Below are 16997 nucleotides of genomic sequence, written 5' to 3' on the forward strand. Positions count from 1 at the left end.
TTTATTTTCGCTTCAGCTGCGGCAAAGGCTTAATTTTAACAATTGTTTTAGTGAAAAATGTTTTAAGTAATTCTCGAGATTTTACAAGAACTACACAGAGAAAAAAATAACTATATTAATAGTTAAAACCGGGATAACTATTTTAAATAGTCATTATTGACTATTTAAATACCTAGTCACATATAACTATTTTAATAGTTAAAATTGACTATTTAATTGTTAATTTGGAGAATAAGAGTACCTACTTCTATTGACTATTAAAATAGTCAAAAATAACAATTTTTTTTTAACTATATTTTAATAGTTATCACGATAATAACTATTTTGTTCTCTGAGTGTACGTTTAATCGATAACAGTAAGGCTATTATTTATAAATGTTGCTTAATTTTAAACAACTGCTTAAATTTCAAAAATGTGTTTAAAAAACATGTTTTGACACAACAACCAAAGTTTACTTTATTTAATAAAAGAACGGGCCACTGGGGGCTGTTCTTTCTTGTTTCATAGTTTTGACTTAAAAAACCGCATAATGCCGACTTTTCGCGAGTCGATAATAGGTCTGTTTGGGTACTACCTAAAACAGAAATATTTCTCCTTTTTTCAACATTTTCAGCCCAATTCCTGTATGGGTATTCTTGAATGGTGTAGTTTTGTACATTATTTTTGACAAAATTAGAAATATTTCTGTTTTAGACAGTACCCAAACAGACCTTAAATCGTCGCCTCAATAAAATATTGTCGTATGTGCAAAATTGAGGTTTTGAGATTTGATTGCAGTTTTGTTAATTTTTTCTCTTTCATTCTGTGAAATCCGTTTTTCGATATCTGTATCCGTTTCCGAGATAATCGCTATGCATTTTGTCGTATGTGTAGGTTTACAAACATTTTCAGTAGCTTTTTTTGGTAAGTGAACAGAAAACGTACACATACGACAAAAATTATCACATACCTACTACAATTTGTTTAACAAAATCTGTGTTTTTCTTCGTTTGGTAAATAATTGTCATATGTGCTGACATTGCGTATGTGAACTTAAATTGCGTTTTCCCAATAGCCAATAGCCGAATGTAACATACGACATTATTTTATTGAGGCAACGTAATGTCGATTTTTGCCTTGCGGTGAAGCATTTCGACTCGTGTGGACGTAAGCCGCAGATGACTAAAGTGACAGTCCCCATAGAAAAATACTTGTCGACTAAAGCCGTGCGACATATTGTGCGACTAAAATCGGCTTGTGGAAAATCGGCATAATCCAGAAAAAACGATTAGGTATGGTAATAAAAATAAAAACAAGAAATATTCCTCTTTAACACCCCTGCCTTCCAAATGTCACTTCAAATTTATGATAACGTCAAATAAATTTTTGCACCCCACTGTTATCTGTCATTTCACATCACCATCGATCATCATCCCTTTGCTATACTTTCCCAAAAGTAAAAAATTGCATAAATTTATATTTTCTATATTCCACCGGACTGTAACACTAAACTATGCTAAAATTTCCAACTTCATTGATGTAAAGAATCTAAAAAAACAAAACCACTTTAGCTTAAGTTGTTAACTAATTAAGGTCACTAAAAAACTGTGAGCTATAAATTAAATTCAAACTCAGTTCACAAAAAGAACACTTCATTCTAGTCTGTGCTCATTCATTCATCAACAACAAATAAAAAATATTCTCTCATTTCAGTCGTCGTTGTTTCACTTCCTATTCAAACAACATAATGTACAAACAAAGTGCCACCAATTTATTGGAACTCCCCGAAGCCGATGTCAAAAAATGGCTTAATTCATTTGATTCAATTTTAACTGATTGTGATGGTAATTCAAAGATTGCGTAATGATTAATTTCTCTCTGATTTCTTATCTCTTCTTTTTTTTACAATCATTGTCAAAAGGTGTTGTCTGGCTATTTAACAATCCTATCGAAGGTGCCGTTGACACTATTAACAAATTCAAAGAAATCAACAAAAAGGTATTCTTTTGTACAAATAATTCCACTAAAACCCGTCCCGAATTGCTTGAGAAAGCAATTCGATTGGGATTCAAAATGAATAAAGATGAGATTATATCGACTGCTCATGCGGCAGCGGCTTATCTTAAGAATAGGAACTTTAATAAAAAAGTTTATGTTATTGGGAGTGAGGGAATTACTAAGGAACTTGATGCATTCGGGATTGAACATTGTGGAGTTGGGCCAGATCCTATCTCCTCGTCTCTGAATCAGTTTGTGGCGGAGGACCTCAAACTTGAGACAGGAATTGGAGCTGTTATTGTTGGTTTCGATGAGCATATAAGTTTTCCAAAGCTTACCAAAGCTGCTTCGTATTTAGATGACCCCGAATGCATTTTCCTAGCTACAAACACTGATGAGCGTTTTCCAATGCCAAATTATGTCATTCCTGGAACCGGTAGTATTGTTAGAGCTGTAGAAACTTGTGCCGAGCGGGACTCCATTTTAATTGGAAAACCAAATCCAAATATATGTGAATCATTGATAAGGGATGGAATTATTGTTCCTGAGAGGACATTGATGATTGGTGATAGGTATTAATCAATTTCTAATGATTTATAATAGTTCCTTTGATATGAATTGAATTTATTTATTTCTAGATGTAATACAGATATATTACTTGGAACAAATTGTGGATTTCAGACTCTGCTGGTCGGTTCTGGAATTCATCAATTACATCATGTTAAAGCTTGGATGGATGATGGTTCGGAAGAGTCGAAAAAACTTATTCCTGATGTTTTTTTACCCAAGTTGGGGGATCTTCTTAAGTTTATGTAAACAAAAAAATAGATTTTAGACAGAGGCTTTTTTTTTTGTAACTAAAAAATCATGTTAATGCTGAATTTCCATGTCTGTTTGTTTAAGTTTCAATAGAATTTTTTTTTTTCTTATGTTAAAATGTTAACAATAATTACCTATTATTACAATTCTAATGTGACCATAATTGTTTATTATTATTTTTTGGGATGAAGTGAGGCTAAGAGCGGAATTCATAGCCGTCACTCAAGTTTAGAAATATCTTAAGCATTCGCTCCAGCGAATCTTTATTCATCAAAGCTTAAGTTTGTTTCAGTTAGTTGACATTCAAACGCAATGCGAGCGTTTATTTTTTGTATTAACAATTAAAATTTGTACTAATTTTATAATAAAATAAATGAATCGCGAATGTTTGTTTGAGTTGTACGAGTGAGACGACGAATGTTTTTTAATGACAGTTAATTCAAATCTGTCAAATTTTCGAGTTTGAGAAAAAATTTTCCTCAATTGCTTTACTCAAGCGGCATTCCTATTTCCAATTCCCTTAAGCGATTGCTTGAAATATTTCTCAACTTACTGGAGTTGAGAAGAATCTTAACTCGAGTAACGACTATGATTTTTATGTTACATGTTTTGATTAAATCATTCGGTTGAACTTTTTACTTAGAAACGTTACATTACTTGATTTCAAAGTAGTTTTTTTTTATATACATACATATCGCAATTTGCTCTAAGAGTGATGAAATCTTGTTTTTGAAATATAAAAATGTTCCTGATGTTCGACTCTATATTTAATAAAAATTCAAGACCTGTCTTCTCTAGTCTTTAAATACTAAAATTCCATAAAGAAAAATAGAAAAGTAAAAAGTTAGGCGGGATTGTTTAAAAGAAAACAAATAAAAAACAAAAATTGCGTCATTCATAGAGAGGTGTTGCGATATGTGCATTATGTAATTTAATTTGTAATGCATGTAATTGAATGATTCAACCATGACATTATATTTTTGTTTTGTTTACATATTATGTGAATTTAGATTATAAACAAAAGATAAAATCGATAAATAAAAAGTCAATTTGAACAAAGGAAAAATAATTAATTTGTTTTTTTTTTTTACATGAGATTCATAATGATAAACGATAAAAAGTATCGATATTTTGGTCTTACACACACATGATTATTATTTTTAATGCATTAAAAGATGTTGTTGAATTTTCCTAAAGCTAATGGAGTGAATAAAAATCTGATAAAGTTATCTTAATTAAATTTTTGTATATCAGAAATACACTACATAATCAGCTCTATTGTTTGTTCAACGAGTACTACTATAACACCTGGAAAATTGCATTTCACTTTTTGAGAATTCCTGATGAAAAGAGAATTCCTGATGAAAAGTTGTTCAAGGTCCTATAATTCCTCTTTTTGAATATATTTTCCAACTGAAATGCCAGCTATTGGTAGCTGTTATTGGTAGGTGTCGTTTTCATTTAAATATTTTATTTTTTCTAATACTATTTAAACGAACAAAATATTTCGGTTAAAAAGTTTTCCAAATGAAACTCATTAAAGTGCTGAACAACCACCGGACTTGTACCAAAGAAGGTTTTCGTAAATTTCGTTTGACAACACAGTTAATGTGATTGTAATGCATGACATTCGATAAATTTTAAATACAATTTTCATGAAAAAATATTAATAATACGTCAGTGGAAGGTATTATACGGACATGTCTCGATAAAATTTCGAATTGCGGTGCCCCTCATAACTTGTTGCTGGATCCTTTGAAATCGAAATTCATTCGTTAAATTGTTAAAAGTTTTTCCTAGATAACGCTGAGAGTTTTTTGAAATTTCTATTTTTCAATTTTTTGGTACACTTTGTAGGGAAAACTCTCAATATTCGTAAATTCTGAGGCCCTTATTGCGAGTGTCGTACAACTTTCGATGCGATAAAAGTTGGTCAAATCGATAAATATCTGTTTTGGTATTGTGTATCCCTTTCGACAAATATATTTTCTATTGTAGGTTTTGAACTGGATTTGACTCTATATCAAAATTGTAAACGAGAAAAATCGAACGATAAAACATCGTTCACAATAGAGATTCACAATACCAAACTATATTTTCGACGATCGACAAAAGTCGTCTATGGATACACAAACGCACTCTTAATATTGTTTTTATTGACCGTTTCCTCTAGTTCAATTTTTTTTTACAAATCCTAAACTTGCCCTGCTGTTTATCCTTTATTGCAAGTAGAAATAGTAATTACAAGAGATTTAAATTGGAATCGAAACCTTCTAAAATGATATTTTAGAAATTTTTATGGGAACTGTTTTGACCGCCAACATGACCAACGATAAACGGTACCTCCATATATTTATTAACATAGGTTTGAAGAAGATACTCCTGTATTTCCAAACAAATAATTTGATGTTATTTTTATTACCGGCTTTTTACTTATTTTTTTGGGCACTTTGTTAACGTTTCCAAAAAATTGATTTTCTTAACACTCTTAAAGTTGCAACACCTTGCAAATGTTATATGGACGGTACCTTCTACTTTCAATATTTCATCCTATTATATTCGAATCCTATTGTTTATTTTTATTAAAACCTCGAAGTCACAAGACTTCCGACTAAATTTATCTGCAAGCTCTTGCGACTCAGTCAAAAATAATTATGTTAAGCTTTTTACCTATTTGACGGTTATTCTTGTTCTCAAATAATTTGTTAGCAAAATTTGAAACTCAAACCCACAATTTTTTCGGTAGGAGATCTACCAATTGAATATTGTTTTTTAACTGTTCTATAGTTAAATCTCTGCTATCTCCAACTGAAATCAATAAAAAAATATTTTTCAAAAAGACAAAAAAAACTTCTGTACAGATTTTCACAATTTTCTAAACAATTTTATTGTTTATCATTTCTTTTTTTTTATGTATTTCGTTTATATCTAAGATCGTTTTTGTTATTCATACGTTTGCTTTTTTTGGGGCCCACTTGCCGCACGTTGTTTTTTTTTTTTTTTTTGTGAGGTGAGAAGTAATAATATAATTAAAAATAAATTGCTTCTAATATTTTTGTTGAAAGATAAATAAACTACACACCATCCAGCCACACACCATCATCATCAAGCATTACAATGTTAAGTTATCTCTCTCTCTAAAAAAAATTCATTATTACGAACGACGACGGTTTGTGGTGTGAAATTACAGGGGAAGAGGGATTGATTGAAGAATGAAACTAGAAGTTGATTGGTTTGCCGAATGAAGCGGCAATATTGGCTTCCCTCAAGGCTTCAGAGTTGGTCTATAAAAAAAGTTTAAATGATAATAAATACTGAATTCTATTCTAAAGAAAAAACAAGATCTTACAGGATGGGCATGACAGACACGGGCAACATCTTCAGCAGATGCTCCATATTCCATGGCAAGGGCAGCTTCATTGATGATTTCACCAGCAGCCTTAAAATATCATAACAACATAAGTTTAGAAACTTTTTTCAACATTCAGTAATTTTTATAAAAACTTACAGGTCCAATAATGTGTGTTCCCAAAATTCTATCTGTTGATTTATCAGCCAAGACTTTGACAAATCCCTCGGCTTCGTTATTAGTCTTCGCTCTGGAATTAGCCATGAATGGGAATTTACCGACTTTGTATTCAACTCCTTCTTGTTTCAACATTTCCTCAGATTTGCCAACCCACGCAACTTCAGGATGAGTGTACACCACACTTGGCACACAGTTATAATCAATATGCACATGACCGCCCATCATACCTTCCGCACAAGCTGAACCCTCATCTTCGGCTTTGTGGGCCAACATTGGTCCGTGAATGACATCACCAATGGCATAGATATTAGGTACAACTGTTTGCAATTGGGCGTTGACTGGAATCCTGCCCCTGTCGTCAACGACAATGCCAACATTTTCCAAACCTAGTCCTTCGGTGTATGGCTTGCGACCAACACAAACAAGAAGCACATCACAGACTAGATCTTCCTTTTCGCCAGACTTTACATTCTCAACAGAGACGGTGACTTGTCCACCAGATTTGGAGGCACCGAGTACTTTTGTTCCCAATTTGAAGTTCATCTTTTGCTTGGTGAGGACTTTTTGGAAGGTTTTTGAGACTTCAGCATCAATACCAGCTCCACCAATGGTTTCCAAGAATTCAACGGCAGTTACTTCAGCACCAAGACGTCCCCACACGGAACCAAGTTCAAGACCAATTACACCAGCTCCAATGATGATCATTTTTTCGGGAACTTGTTTGAGTGAGAGGGCACCTGTACTGGAAACAATGACTTCTTCATCGACCTAGAAAAAAATGTTAAAAGGTTTTTTTGAGTTTCAAAAAGAAAAATGAGACAATTTGAAATTTTTGATAGAAAATATATTTTAAATAGTTGGAAAATAAGTTTTTTTTTCAAAAATTAATTGGCTTCCCAAATGCTATTGCCAAAGCAGCTTCTTTAAGTGCCTCAGAATGAGTCTGAAAAAAAAAATATTTACAATTCACAGAAAAAGTAAAATTATTGTCTCAAAGTTCGCCTACTGGATGGGCATGACAAACTCTTGCTAGATCCTCAGCTGTGCCCCCATATTGCATAATAAGAGCACTTTCATTTATTAACTCCGAAGCAGACTAAAGAAAAAGATTTCAAAATCAACAAGAAACTCAAGAAATCAATTGAAATTACAGGTCCCATTATATGAACACCAAGGATTTTTTCAGTCTTCTGATCGGCATAGATTTTGACAAATCCCAAAGTCGATAGACCAGTTCTTGCCCTTGAATTAGCAACAAATGGAAACTTGCCCACTGTAAAGGGAATATTTTTCTCATTTAATTCTTCTTCATTTAAACCAATCCAAGCAAGTTCTGGATTAGTAAAGACAACACTTGGAACAACACCATAATCAACATGAAAATAATGCCCATTCATAGCTTCTACAGCAGCTTCACCCTCAGCTTCGGCTTTATGAGCCAATTGTGCTCCAGCAATACAATCACCGATTGCATAAATATTTGGAACAACAGTTTGATACCTTTCATTTACAGGAATTGTTCCTCGTTTATCTGTTTCAATTTGGACATTTTCTAAACCCAAATTCTCGGTGTATGGGCGACGACCGATTGCAATAAAAAGACAATCGGCAGTCAGTTCTTCTGTTTGGCCACTTTTGACATCCTCAATTAATACTTGCACTTCATTGCCAGTTCTTTGGGCAGATTTGATTTTATATCCAAGTTTGAAAGTCATACCAGATTTGGTGAGGAGTTTTAAAAAAGCATCTGCAATTTCACGATCAACAAATTTACCTCCAAATTTCAAAGAGGGATCAATTGCAATAACTTGACTGCCAAGGCGAGCCCAAACGGCTGCTACTTCAACGCCAATAATTCCACAACCAACGAGAATCATTTTCTTTGGGAGTTTTTTGAGTGACAAGGCACCAATGTTTGAAACCACAATTTCTTCATCGATCTGAAGAAGATAAGAAATTCAATGAAATAAAAATAAAACTACATACGATGAGGAAGTGGTGTTGTAAAAGTGCAGAATGTCTGGTGAGAAAAAATTAAAACCCAGCAGAAAGGTATGTTGCAAATGTAGTATTCCATTAAATTTACCTGTACGACAAACTCTAAGGCCTGTTAAAGTATTATCTGTAAAAAGATTTTGTAATATTTTCTTAGTATTTAAAAAAAGTCGTTTATCAAAGGAAGAAATTCCAAACCCCGATTGAAACTTAGATTGCTTTCCAGGTATGTCTTTTCAAAAATAGTAGTGTTGCTTCAAAATAACAAAAATTGAAAAAATAAGGTCTTAGTTTCTTATTTATATCTTAGATTTTTGTTAGGGTTAAATGAAGCAGATAGTAGGGGAAGAAAGGGTTACAATCAATTTTAATTTGCGAAAAAGTAGTAGGGAAGACGTTATACTTGTTACTTCAATGGGAATGGGTGATGAAAAATTTAGCCATGGGAAAAAATGTTTATTAATTTTTCAAAATCACATAGTCGGACACACTTTTCCCGGGCATTTTGGCGGTATAATAAACGCTTCCCGTTGTTTTATTAATTTTGTTTTTTTTTTGGTATGGTTATAACATAGGGTCAATGGAAGACTTCAGTGGAAGTGAACCGAGAATTTACTCTAGATTACATATCCAATGGTCGGACAGAAACAAGCCTATACTTTGATGTGTTGGTCTACCTCATCGGGTCAGTGGACCTACTGGTCGGACAAACTTAACATGGGCCTAACATGCGTCCGACCGCCTCTTTTGGGAAAAATATGTGAAATTATTGATTTTTTTTAACTTAGTAGATTCTTAATGTAGAAAGTGCAATCAAAAATCCATTGAATTAGCTACAAATCTGCATTCCAAAGTAATCAAGGTGACTGCGAAAAACCTCCATTCAATCCAAACATGTTATATGTTACTTTTGATTTACAGCAAACTATACCCTTGCTAAAACATGCAAATTCAAGAGCATTTTATATGGGGCAGGTGTGGTTCTACAATTTGAGTATACATACATGTAATAACTACAAATGGTGAAATATCTTATATAATGACGTGGACAGAAGACATAACGATAGAGAAAAGACTCAGGTGATGAGCGCAATCTTTATATTTTTTCAAAAATGTCAATTTTCAAAGAAAAGAATGATTTTGAACATTTGTATAGCTGTTGAACTCGCCAAAAATGGAACATTCTTGTAAATTATTTCCCCAATGAAGGAAATTGGCATACTTTACTAATCTCTTTTGCACTCGTCGCATGTAGCCAGCACACTGACATGGCCTGCCTAGGCGCTAGGGCAAACGGTGTGTAGCCACGTACTTATACCTATCATAATCTAACCTCTAAAAATCGAGATTTGATATACCAGTATTATCACTCTATTTTGTCAGGTGTTCAAAATATTTCATCTCCGGTGGCAATGGCAACTTACATAAATTAACGGTAACTGGTCGAAGTCGCAAAGTTAGATATGTTTTTACTTTTGAAGCCAGCAGGAGGTGACTAGTAAAAAGTTGGATTGAATGCAAAACAGAGCACTGGAGCAACTCCATTACCACTTAAAAAATAAACATTATTCGAAACATGATAACCTTTTTGGCTCGAATCAAATTCATTCAAAATAAAATGTTTCAATTTATTAAATTTGCAATACTATCTATCGTTGAAGCATAATGACCATTTTAATTACCAGAAGTTGTGAAGTATGACAACATTTTGTGATGAGCCAAGTGATGGAGTTATTTAGCAGTCATAAGGCTTGTAATGAATGAAAACCGATTCCTATTTAATCACCACTCTTATCACTACAAAGTTTAATGATCTTGAACGTGCACCGGAGATAAGGACGAATTCATCTACGATGTCACGATGAAAAGTTCTAGATCTGGCACAGTTACATCGATCCGGTCAGTGAAAATTTATAAATTCCGTATAGGCTTAAATGTCATAAGCTCACATTTCAAATTTGTATCTCATTTCCTTTGGTAACAAGAATCATCTTTCATAATTAGTCGTTAAAATGAAAATAGGCGATGATAAAAATCTCTATCATTGGCAGGCCGAGTTTTGATTTTGCCCTCGTATGAGTTTAGAAAATAAAACCAATGATAGCTCACATAATTGAGATTATGTTCAACATCTAAGGTATGGAAGAACTTGGGAAAGGAAAGCTTTACAACGTATTTGTGCGTCCAGCACTCACATACGGTTCTAAATGTTGGACAATATACAGAAATAATGAGAGTAATTAAAAAGTAACTGAAATGAAAGATGCTTGATCGATTTAGAAGTATGAGGATCCGAGGAAGTCTTCATGTTAAAAATAACATCTCTAAAAATAGAACACGACCGATTCAGTTGGTATTGCCATATTCAAAGGAGAGATCCTGAGAACCCCGTCAAAAAGGCAAAAAAGTCTGCATCTGGTCCAGAAATGCAACAATACAAAACCGGCGAACCCTACAGGCGGATCACTAGAGTGAACCCGATACGTGTGAGAGTTATCGGGATCACAACAGCGCCGAACAAGGAAGAAGAAGAAGTTTCCAAATGTTAGGGCTAACCCTATTGTAAACATTTTTTTTTTTTCTAAGTAATACTTAAGGGTTTATTTTGGCTTCATTGCCAAAAGGAATGACACGTGGATCTTTAAAAACGCACACAATGGCCTTGCAATTTATGTCTCTAAACTTGAAGGCATTTCATGAAAAGTTGGCCCTTCGCCAATTTATTTGTTGATTTTAAAAATAACTCATTCATGTGATAACCTTTAAATTGTATTTGTTTATCAAGACTTTTTTACTCACCTCAATTCCAGGGAATGGTGTCACAACTGAACCACTAGCAATCATAATATTCTTTGTATTAATCGTGTCCTTGCTTCCATCTTCCTTTGTGACTTCAACAACATTTGGCGAAGTAATAGTTCCCAATCCAGTCAATTGTGTAACTTTGTTCTTCTTGAAAAGCTGTGCAATTCCACCAGTCAATGATTTCACAACATTCTTCTTCATTGACATCAGCTTCTCCAAATCCAATTCGACTCCACTCACATTAATACCACGATCGGCCATATGACCCTGTGCTGCCATTTCATACAAATATGAATTGTTTAACAAAGCTTTGGATGGAATACAACCGACATTTAAACAGGTTCCACCCAGTGTTGGGTATTTTTCGATGTTAACAGTCTAAAATAGGGGAAAATAGAGTTAAAAGGTATCCTCTTTTTTCTGTTAAATGAATGAGATTACCTTCATTCCCAATTGGGCTGCTTTAATGGAAGCTACATATCCACCGGGTCCAGAGCCAATCACAACAAGATCAGCTTCATGGGTGGTGGAATAGAAGCGACCATTTAGGGCTCCAAGAATAGCTCCATTTGTCTTCAATGGGGCCTGCAAGATTAAATTTTTATTTATTTATTAATAATTATGGTTAACTTATATCCGGATTATAAGGGACTTCATGACAATCTTTGTTCGTGAGCGAGGTGGTTGAAATATTTGCAACTAAATTAACCTTTTTTTTGGTTCTTGTTTTGTGTTGTTTTTGTTGTATTAATGTTGTTTTATGGGAAACAAAAAAATCAAAAACTTTTTTAAAAACCAAGCTAAAAAAAAGAGAAGATAAAGGGATTTGGATGGAGGTGTTCATATCGGGACATAAGATGGGAATAATTAGTGCAGTAGGGCATTCCATAGATTTTGTTCTAAGTGACGAATTACTTAAATGGAAGTCAGAGGAGGGCATCGCTTCGTTCGAGTGCCTTAGCATTCTGGACATAGGTTTAAAGTGGCTATAATTGGTTATGTAACGGAAAAGTTGAAATAAGGGGGAGAGCGAAGACTTCGGGGATTTGTGTTAAGGTTGTTTTTACGTAGGAGAGAAGTTGAGTCAATAATTTCTATGAGCAATTGATGGTTGCAATTCAATTAAATTCAGACGGTCTTTGTAAGGGGGTAAGTTGAATCTATCTTTCCACGGAAGCGCACGTAAAGCGAAACGAATAAATCTTTTTTGGAAGTTTTCAATTCTATGTGAATTATATTTGTAAAAGGGGACTAAACGTGGGAATCATATTTAAGTGTGGGTCTTACGAAGGTACAAGGATTTTGTAACATATGGATTATTGAACTCCTTAGACCAACGTTTAATAAACCCAAGGTACCGTTTGGCTTTGTTAATAATCTGATCAATGTGGGAGTTAAAATTTAACATTCTATCACATAAGACGTCCAGATCACACATTTGTGCTCTACTATTTGGATGGGTTTGTTTAAAAAGTAGTAAATTCTTGGAAAATTTAAAGTACTCTTCGGGAATATGTAACTTTTAGGCATTTATAGATATTTAAATCTAGAAAATTATGTGTGCACCAATTGAAAAAGCGATTTAGGTCGTTTTGGAGAAGATAAGAGTCAGTTGAAGTTGAAATTTCCATGAAAATTTGCATATCATCTGCAAACATTAACAATATAGTTAATATAGTGGTCACATCATTTACTGTAAGAACAAAAAGCAGAAGTCCAAGGTGACTACCTTGAGGAACTCCAGATGTGTACAACGAAACAAAACTCTATAGTATGAGGTTACCCAACAGATAAAGCTTGGTGGATATCCTAGAGCTTCAAGTTTAAGACGAATGATTTTGTGTGATACTTTAGCAAAGTCCGTGTAAACTGTATCAACTTCATTCCCATTTTCAAGAACATTTAGTGTTTTGGAGACAAATTCAACGAGGTTTGTTGTTGTTGATCTTCCTTTAAGAAAACTGTGTTGAACGGGTGAGAATACAGTCTTACAGTGAAAATAGACTGAGTCATACACTAAACTTTCAAGGAGTTTAGGAATACACGATAGTTTAGCTATCGGCATGTAGTTTACGACTGCATTTGTAGGACCTTTTTTATGAATTGGGAAAATAAAGGAGTCTTTCCAAACATCAGGAAAAACACACTGCGCGAGGGATAAATGGAAAAGATCAGTAAGTGGTTTCGATATAATATACACACATTTTTTTAGGAGAATGAGGACCGGGACTATAACTATCAGTTAGCTTATTTATTTTATCAATAACTAAATCTCTAGTTATTTTGGCAGACACTAATGATGTTTGCGGACAATCAATTAAGTAGCTAAAATAGGTGTTGTTAGGTTCTGACGGTTTTTTCTATATAATTGAGAAAAAAATGAAGCAAAATAGTTTGATATTGTTGTGGGGTTGGAAGAAGAGGAATTGGAGAAAGCAAAGTCCATTAGATTTTCTTTTTGTATTTATGAAATTAAAGAAGCATTTAGGTTCGGACACCAGATTATTTTCTACGTTGGTAAGGTAACGATTATAAAGAAGTTCATTTAATTCCGAGAAACGATTATAGTGCCTGGCTACACAGTGTTGTGCCCAATCACGTTCCAATTCACATTTTCTAGGAACAAACGTCAAAATGACGAAAATCCTCACCCCTCTTGCCAACAAGCTGACTGGTTAGGCGATTGAAAAATCACCGTGTAGCCAGGCACATACGCAACAATGTAATTGGAGTGATTTGTAACAGATTTGTTCCTTAAGTAGATTTTCCAAAGTTTATTACGTTTATTGCATATTTGGCACAATTCTTTATTATACCACGGTGGGGAGGAAGTGAAGTTTTTTTTTGCGAGACAGGGGAACGGATTCAGCAATACACCAAGCAACAAGGGAATAAAATATTTTTGTGACTAAATCGATGTTAAGTTCCATCGAAATGAAACCAAAATCGATTTGGCTTATAAGACTTTATCTATTTTAACATAAATAGACCTTGACCAGTGCTAAACTACGCTGGAAGGGAGTTGGGTTTAACTTCTGTTTAAGTTCGTTATTTGGAATTCAAAAATATGGTAACCGTATTTATACCACATCGTCTTGTATGTCATCATCTATTGCTTTTGCCACAAAATATGAAAAAGGATGTAAGGTATTGCGGAGTTGTACATACATTTTTCGAAAATTAAGGACAAGGCGTTTAAAATTGATCCTGGACGGTAATTCTTAACATCAGAAGGAATGCCATTTTATTTAGAATTGGAATAACGAATGATTGTTTAAGACACGAAGGGAAACGTTTTTATCATTCAAAGATTTGTCGATGAGCATGCATTAAGGTTCAATAATTTTAAAAATAAAAATAAAAAAATAGAGAATTTTAAAAATTGATAACAAAAAGCTTTCAAAATTTCTAAATTGGCAAAAACAAAAAAATATAAAGATAAGATTTTTATCTTCAAGGTTATGGGCATTTATGGAGACAATCTCATTGATCAGTGCGATGTTTCTAAAATAAACAATTTATCATGACCAATTTTTGATTCTTTTGATCTAATTAAGATAAAATTATCAAAATCAATTATTCGTGGGCACTAATTTTTTAGCCAAATCAAGTTTAACAAGGTTAAAGAAGGGATTGCATAATCTCACAAAAAAAATTCAATTTCCTTTTGACAACGACGATGAGGGGATAGTTTCATTCATTAAATTTATTTTAAAATTCCAACTCACCTTGCTTGCAAGGCATATGACATTACGTAGACTGCACTGCATTTTTTCGGGGGGATATTTGTTTTTTAATCAATTCGTGTATAATTTAAATTTTTTGTGTGTTTTTTTTCAATCACACGGGAAAAATCGAATCGGCTCCCACAAAAAAAACTTCAAATACTAGAAAGAAAAATTTCGGTAGAGCACGAAATTCACCAGTATTTTTTTCACCAATCAATGACGTTTCGAGAAAAAAAGTGAACAAATTACGAAATGACATTTGTTGGGAAGGTTGCTAGCACTGATTTTTGGGGTGTGTTTAGAGAGTTAAGTATTGATGGGAAATTTTTTAGTATAAAATTTGTTTGTAAATTTTTTAATGGGCTTGGATTCTTGGAAATAAAGGTATATCCACAATGGACCTTTTTTGAAAAGTAGCAGAAAAACTAGGTGTATTCATGAAACGGTGTAAGCTCAGGGTAAAAGTAAAAAAGTGAAAAATTTCAAACTCATATTGTGACATTTTTTCTCACCGCAAAATTCAAATGTATGATGCAGAAAGCATATTTTTTAATATAGCTAGTAGTTTTTTTTTTCAAAAACAAATCACGCTAGTAGAAAAAATGTTTCCCTTTGGTAAATTTCCCACTTTTTGTAAGAAGTGACCATTGTAGTTATACCTTAAAACTGGTAAGGTGGTAAATTGGTAAATATGTCTTTATGGATTTGACAGTTTGTTTACCACGTTTACCATTTTACCAGGTTTAAGGCATAACTACAATGAGCACTTTTTGCAAAAAGTCAAAAAGTGAACACTTTCAAACTCATTTTGTGATGGTTTTCCCGTGAATGTGGCTTAAGAGTCTTGGAAGCTTGGAAAAAATCTGAGTTGGGCGTGAAAGTAAGAGCACGGAGCAAGCAATACAGAGGCACGTTCCACCCAGCTTTGGCTTGCGACACATTTAGGGCCAGTTGTACAAATATTTAATCCGTGGTTCAGCAACTTTTATCTTCTGAATTCGCTGAAAATATTGAGTTTTATCACTGGTTCTAGGTCCATATAGGTTGAAATAGCTTAATCCATCCTTGAACCAGAGTTAATCAACTGCTAATCCACTGAAATCGGCGAGTTAAATTCCTGACCAGAGGCTGAACCACATTTGTACAACTGGCCATTATATCTCTTCCACTTTATTAGGTGATGCGTCACCCTGCTAACAATTTTGCTTCTATAAAGCTTTATAGCTGCTTCTTTTGCTTCTATAAAGCTATGCATAGGAGCTAAATTGTAGGCTGGGCCAAGTTGAAGAGAGGCAGTGGCAGCACAGTACTGATTTCTTATGTTAACTGACGTTACTCACAACCAATTTCTTTTCATACAAATATACAGTCGTCAGCGATTTGTCCTCGGTCTTCATTGACAGCTTTATCTTGCCAATTTCGGTGGATTCGCTGTGATTCAATTTTGGTTCAAGTATGTATTTGGTTATTTAAACATACATAAATGGACTTGAACCAGTGCTAAACCCCAGATTTACCACAGATTTAAGAAAGTACAAGTTGCTCAACCACCGATTAAATACTTGTTCAACTGGCCCTAAATAATAGGTGTGTTTTTTATTACCACCGGTCTTAACTGGACAAAAAAAAACGCCTCGGGGCTTAACCTGAAATCTTGGCAGCACTGTTTATTGAATGTTCCGAAAACAGCAGTCACAACAAAAATTTAGAGTTGTCATATTTTTCGCTTTCGTCATTTTCTTGTATTTTTCATGTATGTTTTACAAAGAGATACAAAAATGTATGCTAGCAAAACTATTTTAATACATTTTGTCCTTCCAAACGTGAGTTTTCACGTTTTTAAACAAATTCTAAACAATTTATGAAAAAATTAGTTTGGTAGCACAGATTTAAAACTCTTCAAAAAGTTAAGCCCAGAAAAATCTCCGGGCTAAACAACTAAGCCCAAGGGGCTAAGGTGTTGTTGTATTTAACATGTAAAGCCTGGTACGCTGCTCGCGCTAAATTTTAGCTCCCATACAAATTATCGAAAATTTTTAGCCGAGATAAAATGGATCCCATACAAGTTATCGATAACTTGTATGGGAATTTTATCTCAGCTAAAATTTAGCGCGAGCAGCATACCAGGCTTAAATTGCTTAGC

At 33.7% G+C, this 16997-nt stretch overlaps 2 protein-coding genes across 6 annotated transcripts; one reads left to right on the forward strand and one right to left on the reverse strand.

Moving 5' to 3' along the window:
• Nucleotides 1-1382: 1382 nt before the first annotated feature.
• On the forward strand, nucleotides 1383-2816 carry LOC129918233 (glycerol-3-phosphate phosphatase). Of its 4 annotated transcripts, none has more exons than XM_055998643.1 (4): nucleotides 1383-1519; nucleotides 1694-1824; nucleotides 1902-2550; nucleotides 2617-2816. In XM_055998643.1, exons 1-4 carry the CDS (start codon nucleotides 1494-1496, stop codon nucleotides 2792-2794), a joined length of 984 nt encoding a protein of 327 aa, XP_055854618.1. In that variant the 5' UTR covers nucleotides 1383-1493; the 3' UTR covers nucleotides 2795-2816. The 4 variants fall into 4 exon arrangements, with proteins under 4 accessions (XP_055854618.1, XP_055854621.1, XP_055854619.1 ...); XM_055998646.1 differs by having other exon boundaries at nucleotides 2628-2816; XM_055998644.1 differs by having other exon boundaries at nucleotides 1389-1587.
• A 2966-nt stretch (nucleotides 2817-5782) lies between these two features.
• Nucleotides 5783-15084, reverse strand: LOC129918232 (dihydrolipoyl dehydrogenase, mitochondrial). Of its 2 annotated transcripts, none has more exons than XM_055998641.1 (6): nucleotides 14855-15068; nucleotides 11568-11711; nucleotides 11121-11504; nucleotides 6306-7094; nucleotides 6147-6236; nucleotides 5783-6081 (listed from the first exon to the last, which is right to left on the reverse strand). In XM_055998641.1, exons 1-6 carry the CDS (start codon nucleotides 14894-14896, stop codon nucleotides 6016-6018), a joined length of 1515 nt encoding a protein of 504 aa, XP_055854616.1. In that variant the 5' UTR covers nucleotides 14897-15068; the 3' UTR covers nucleotides 5783-6015. The 2 variants fall into 2 exon arrangements, with proteins under 2 accessions (XP_055854616.1, XP_055854617.1); XM_055998642.1 differs by lacking the exons at nucleotides 5783-6081; nucleotides 6147-6236; nucleotides 6306-7094 and adding exons at nucleotides 7149-7269; nucleotides 7333-7422; nucleotides 7478-8266 and having other exon boundaries at nucleotides 14855-15084.
• Between the last annotated feature and the right edge of the window lie 1913 nt (nucleotides 15085-16997).

This window comes from Episyrphus balteatus, chromosome 4 (genome assembly GCF_945859705.1).
Source record: "Episyrphus balteatus chromosome 4, idEpiBalt1.1, whole genome shotgun sequence".
Classification (NCBI taxonomy): Eukaryota; Metazoa; Arthropoda; class Insecta; order Diptera; family Syrphidae; genus Episyrphus; species Episyrphus balteatus.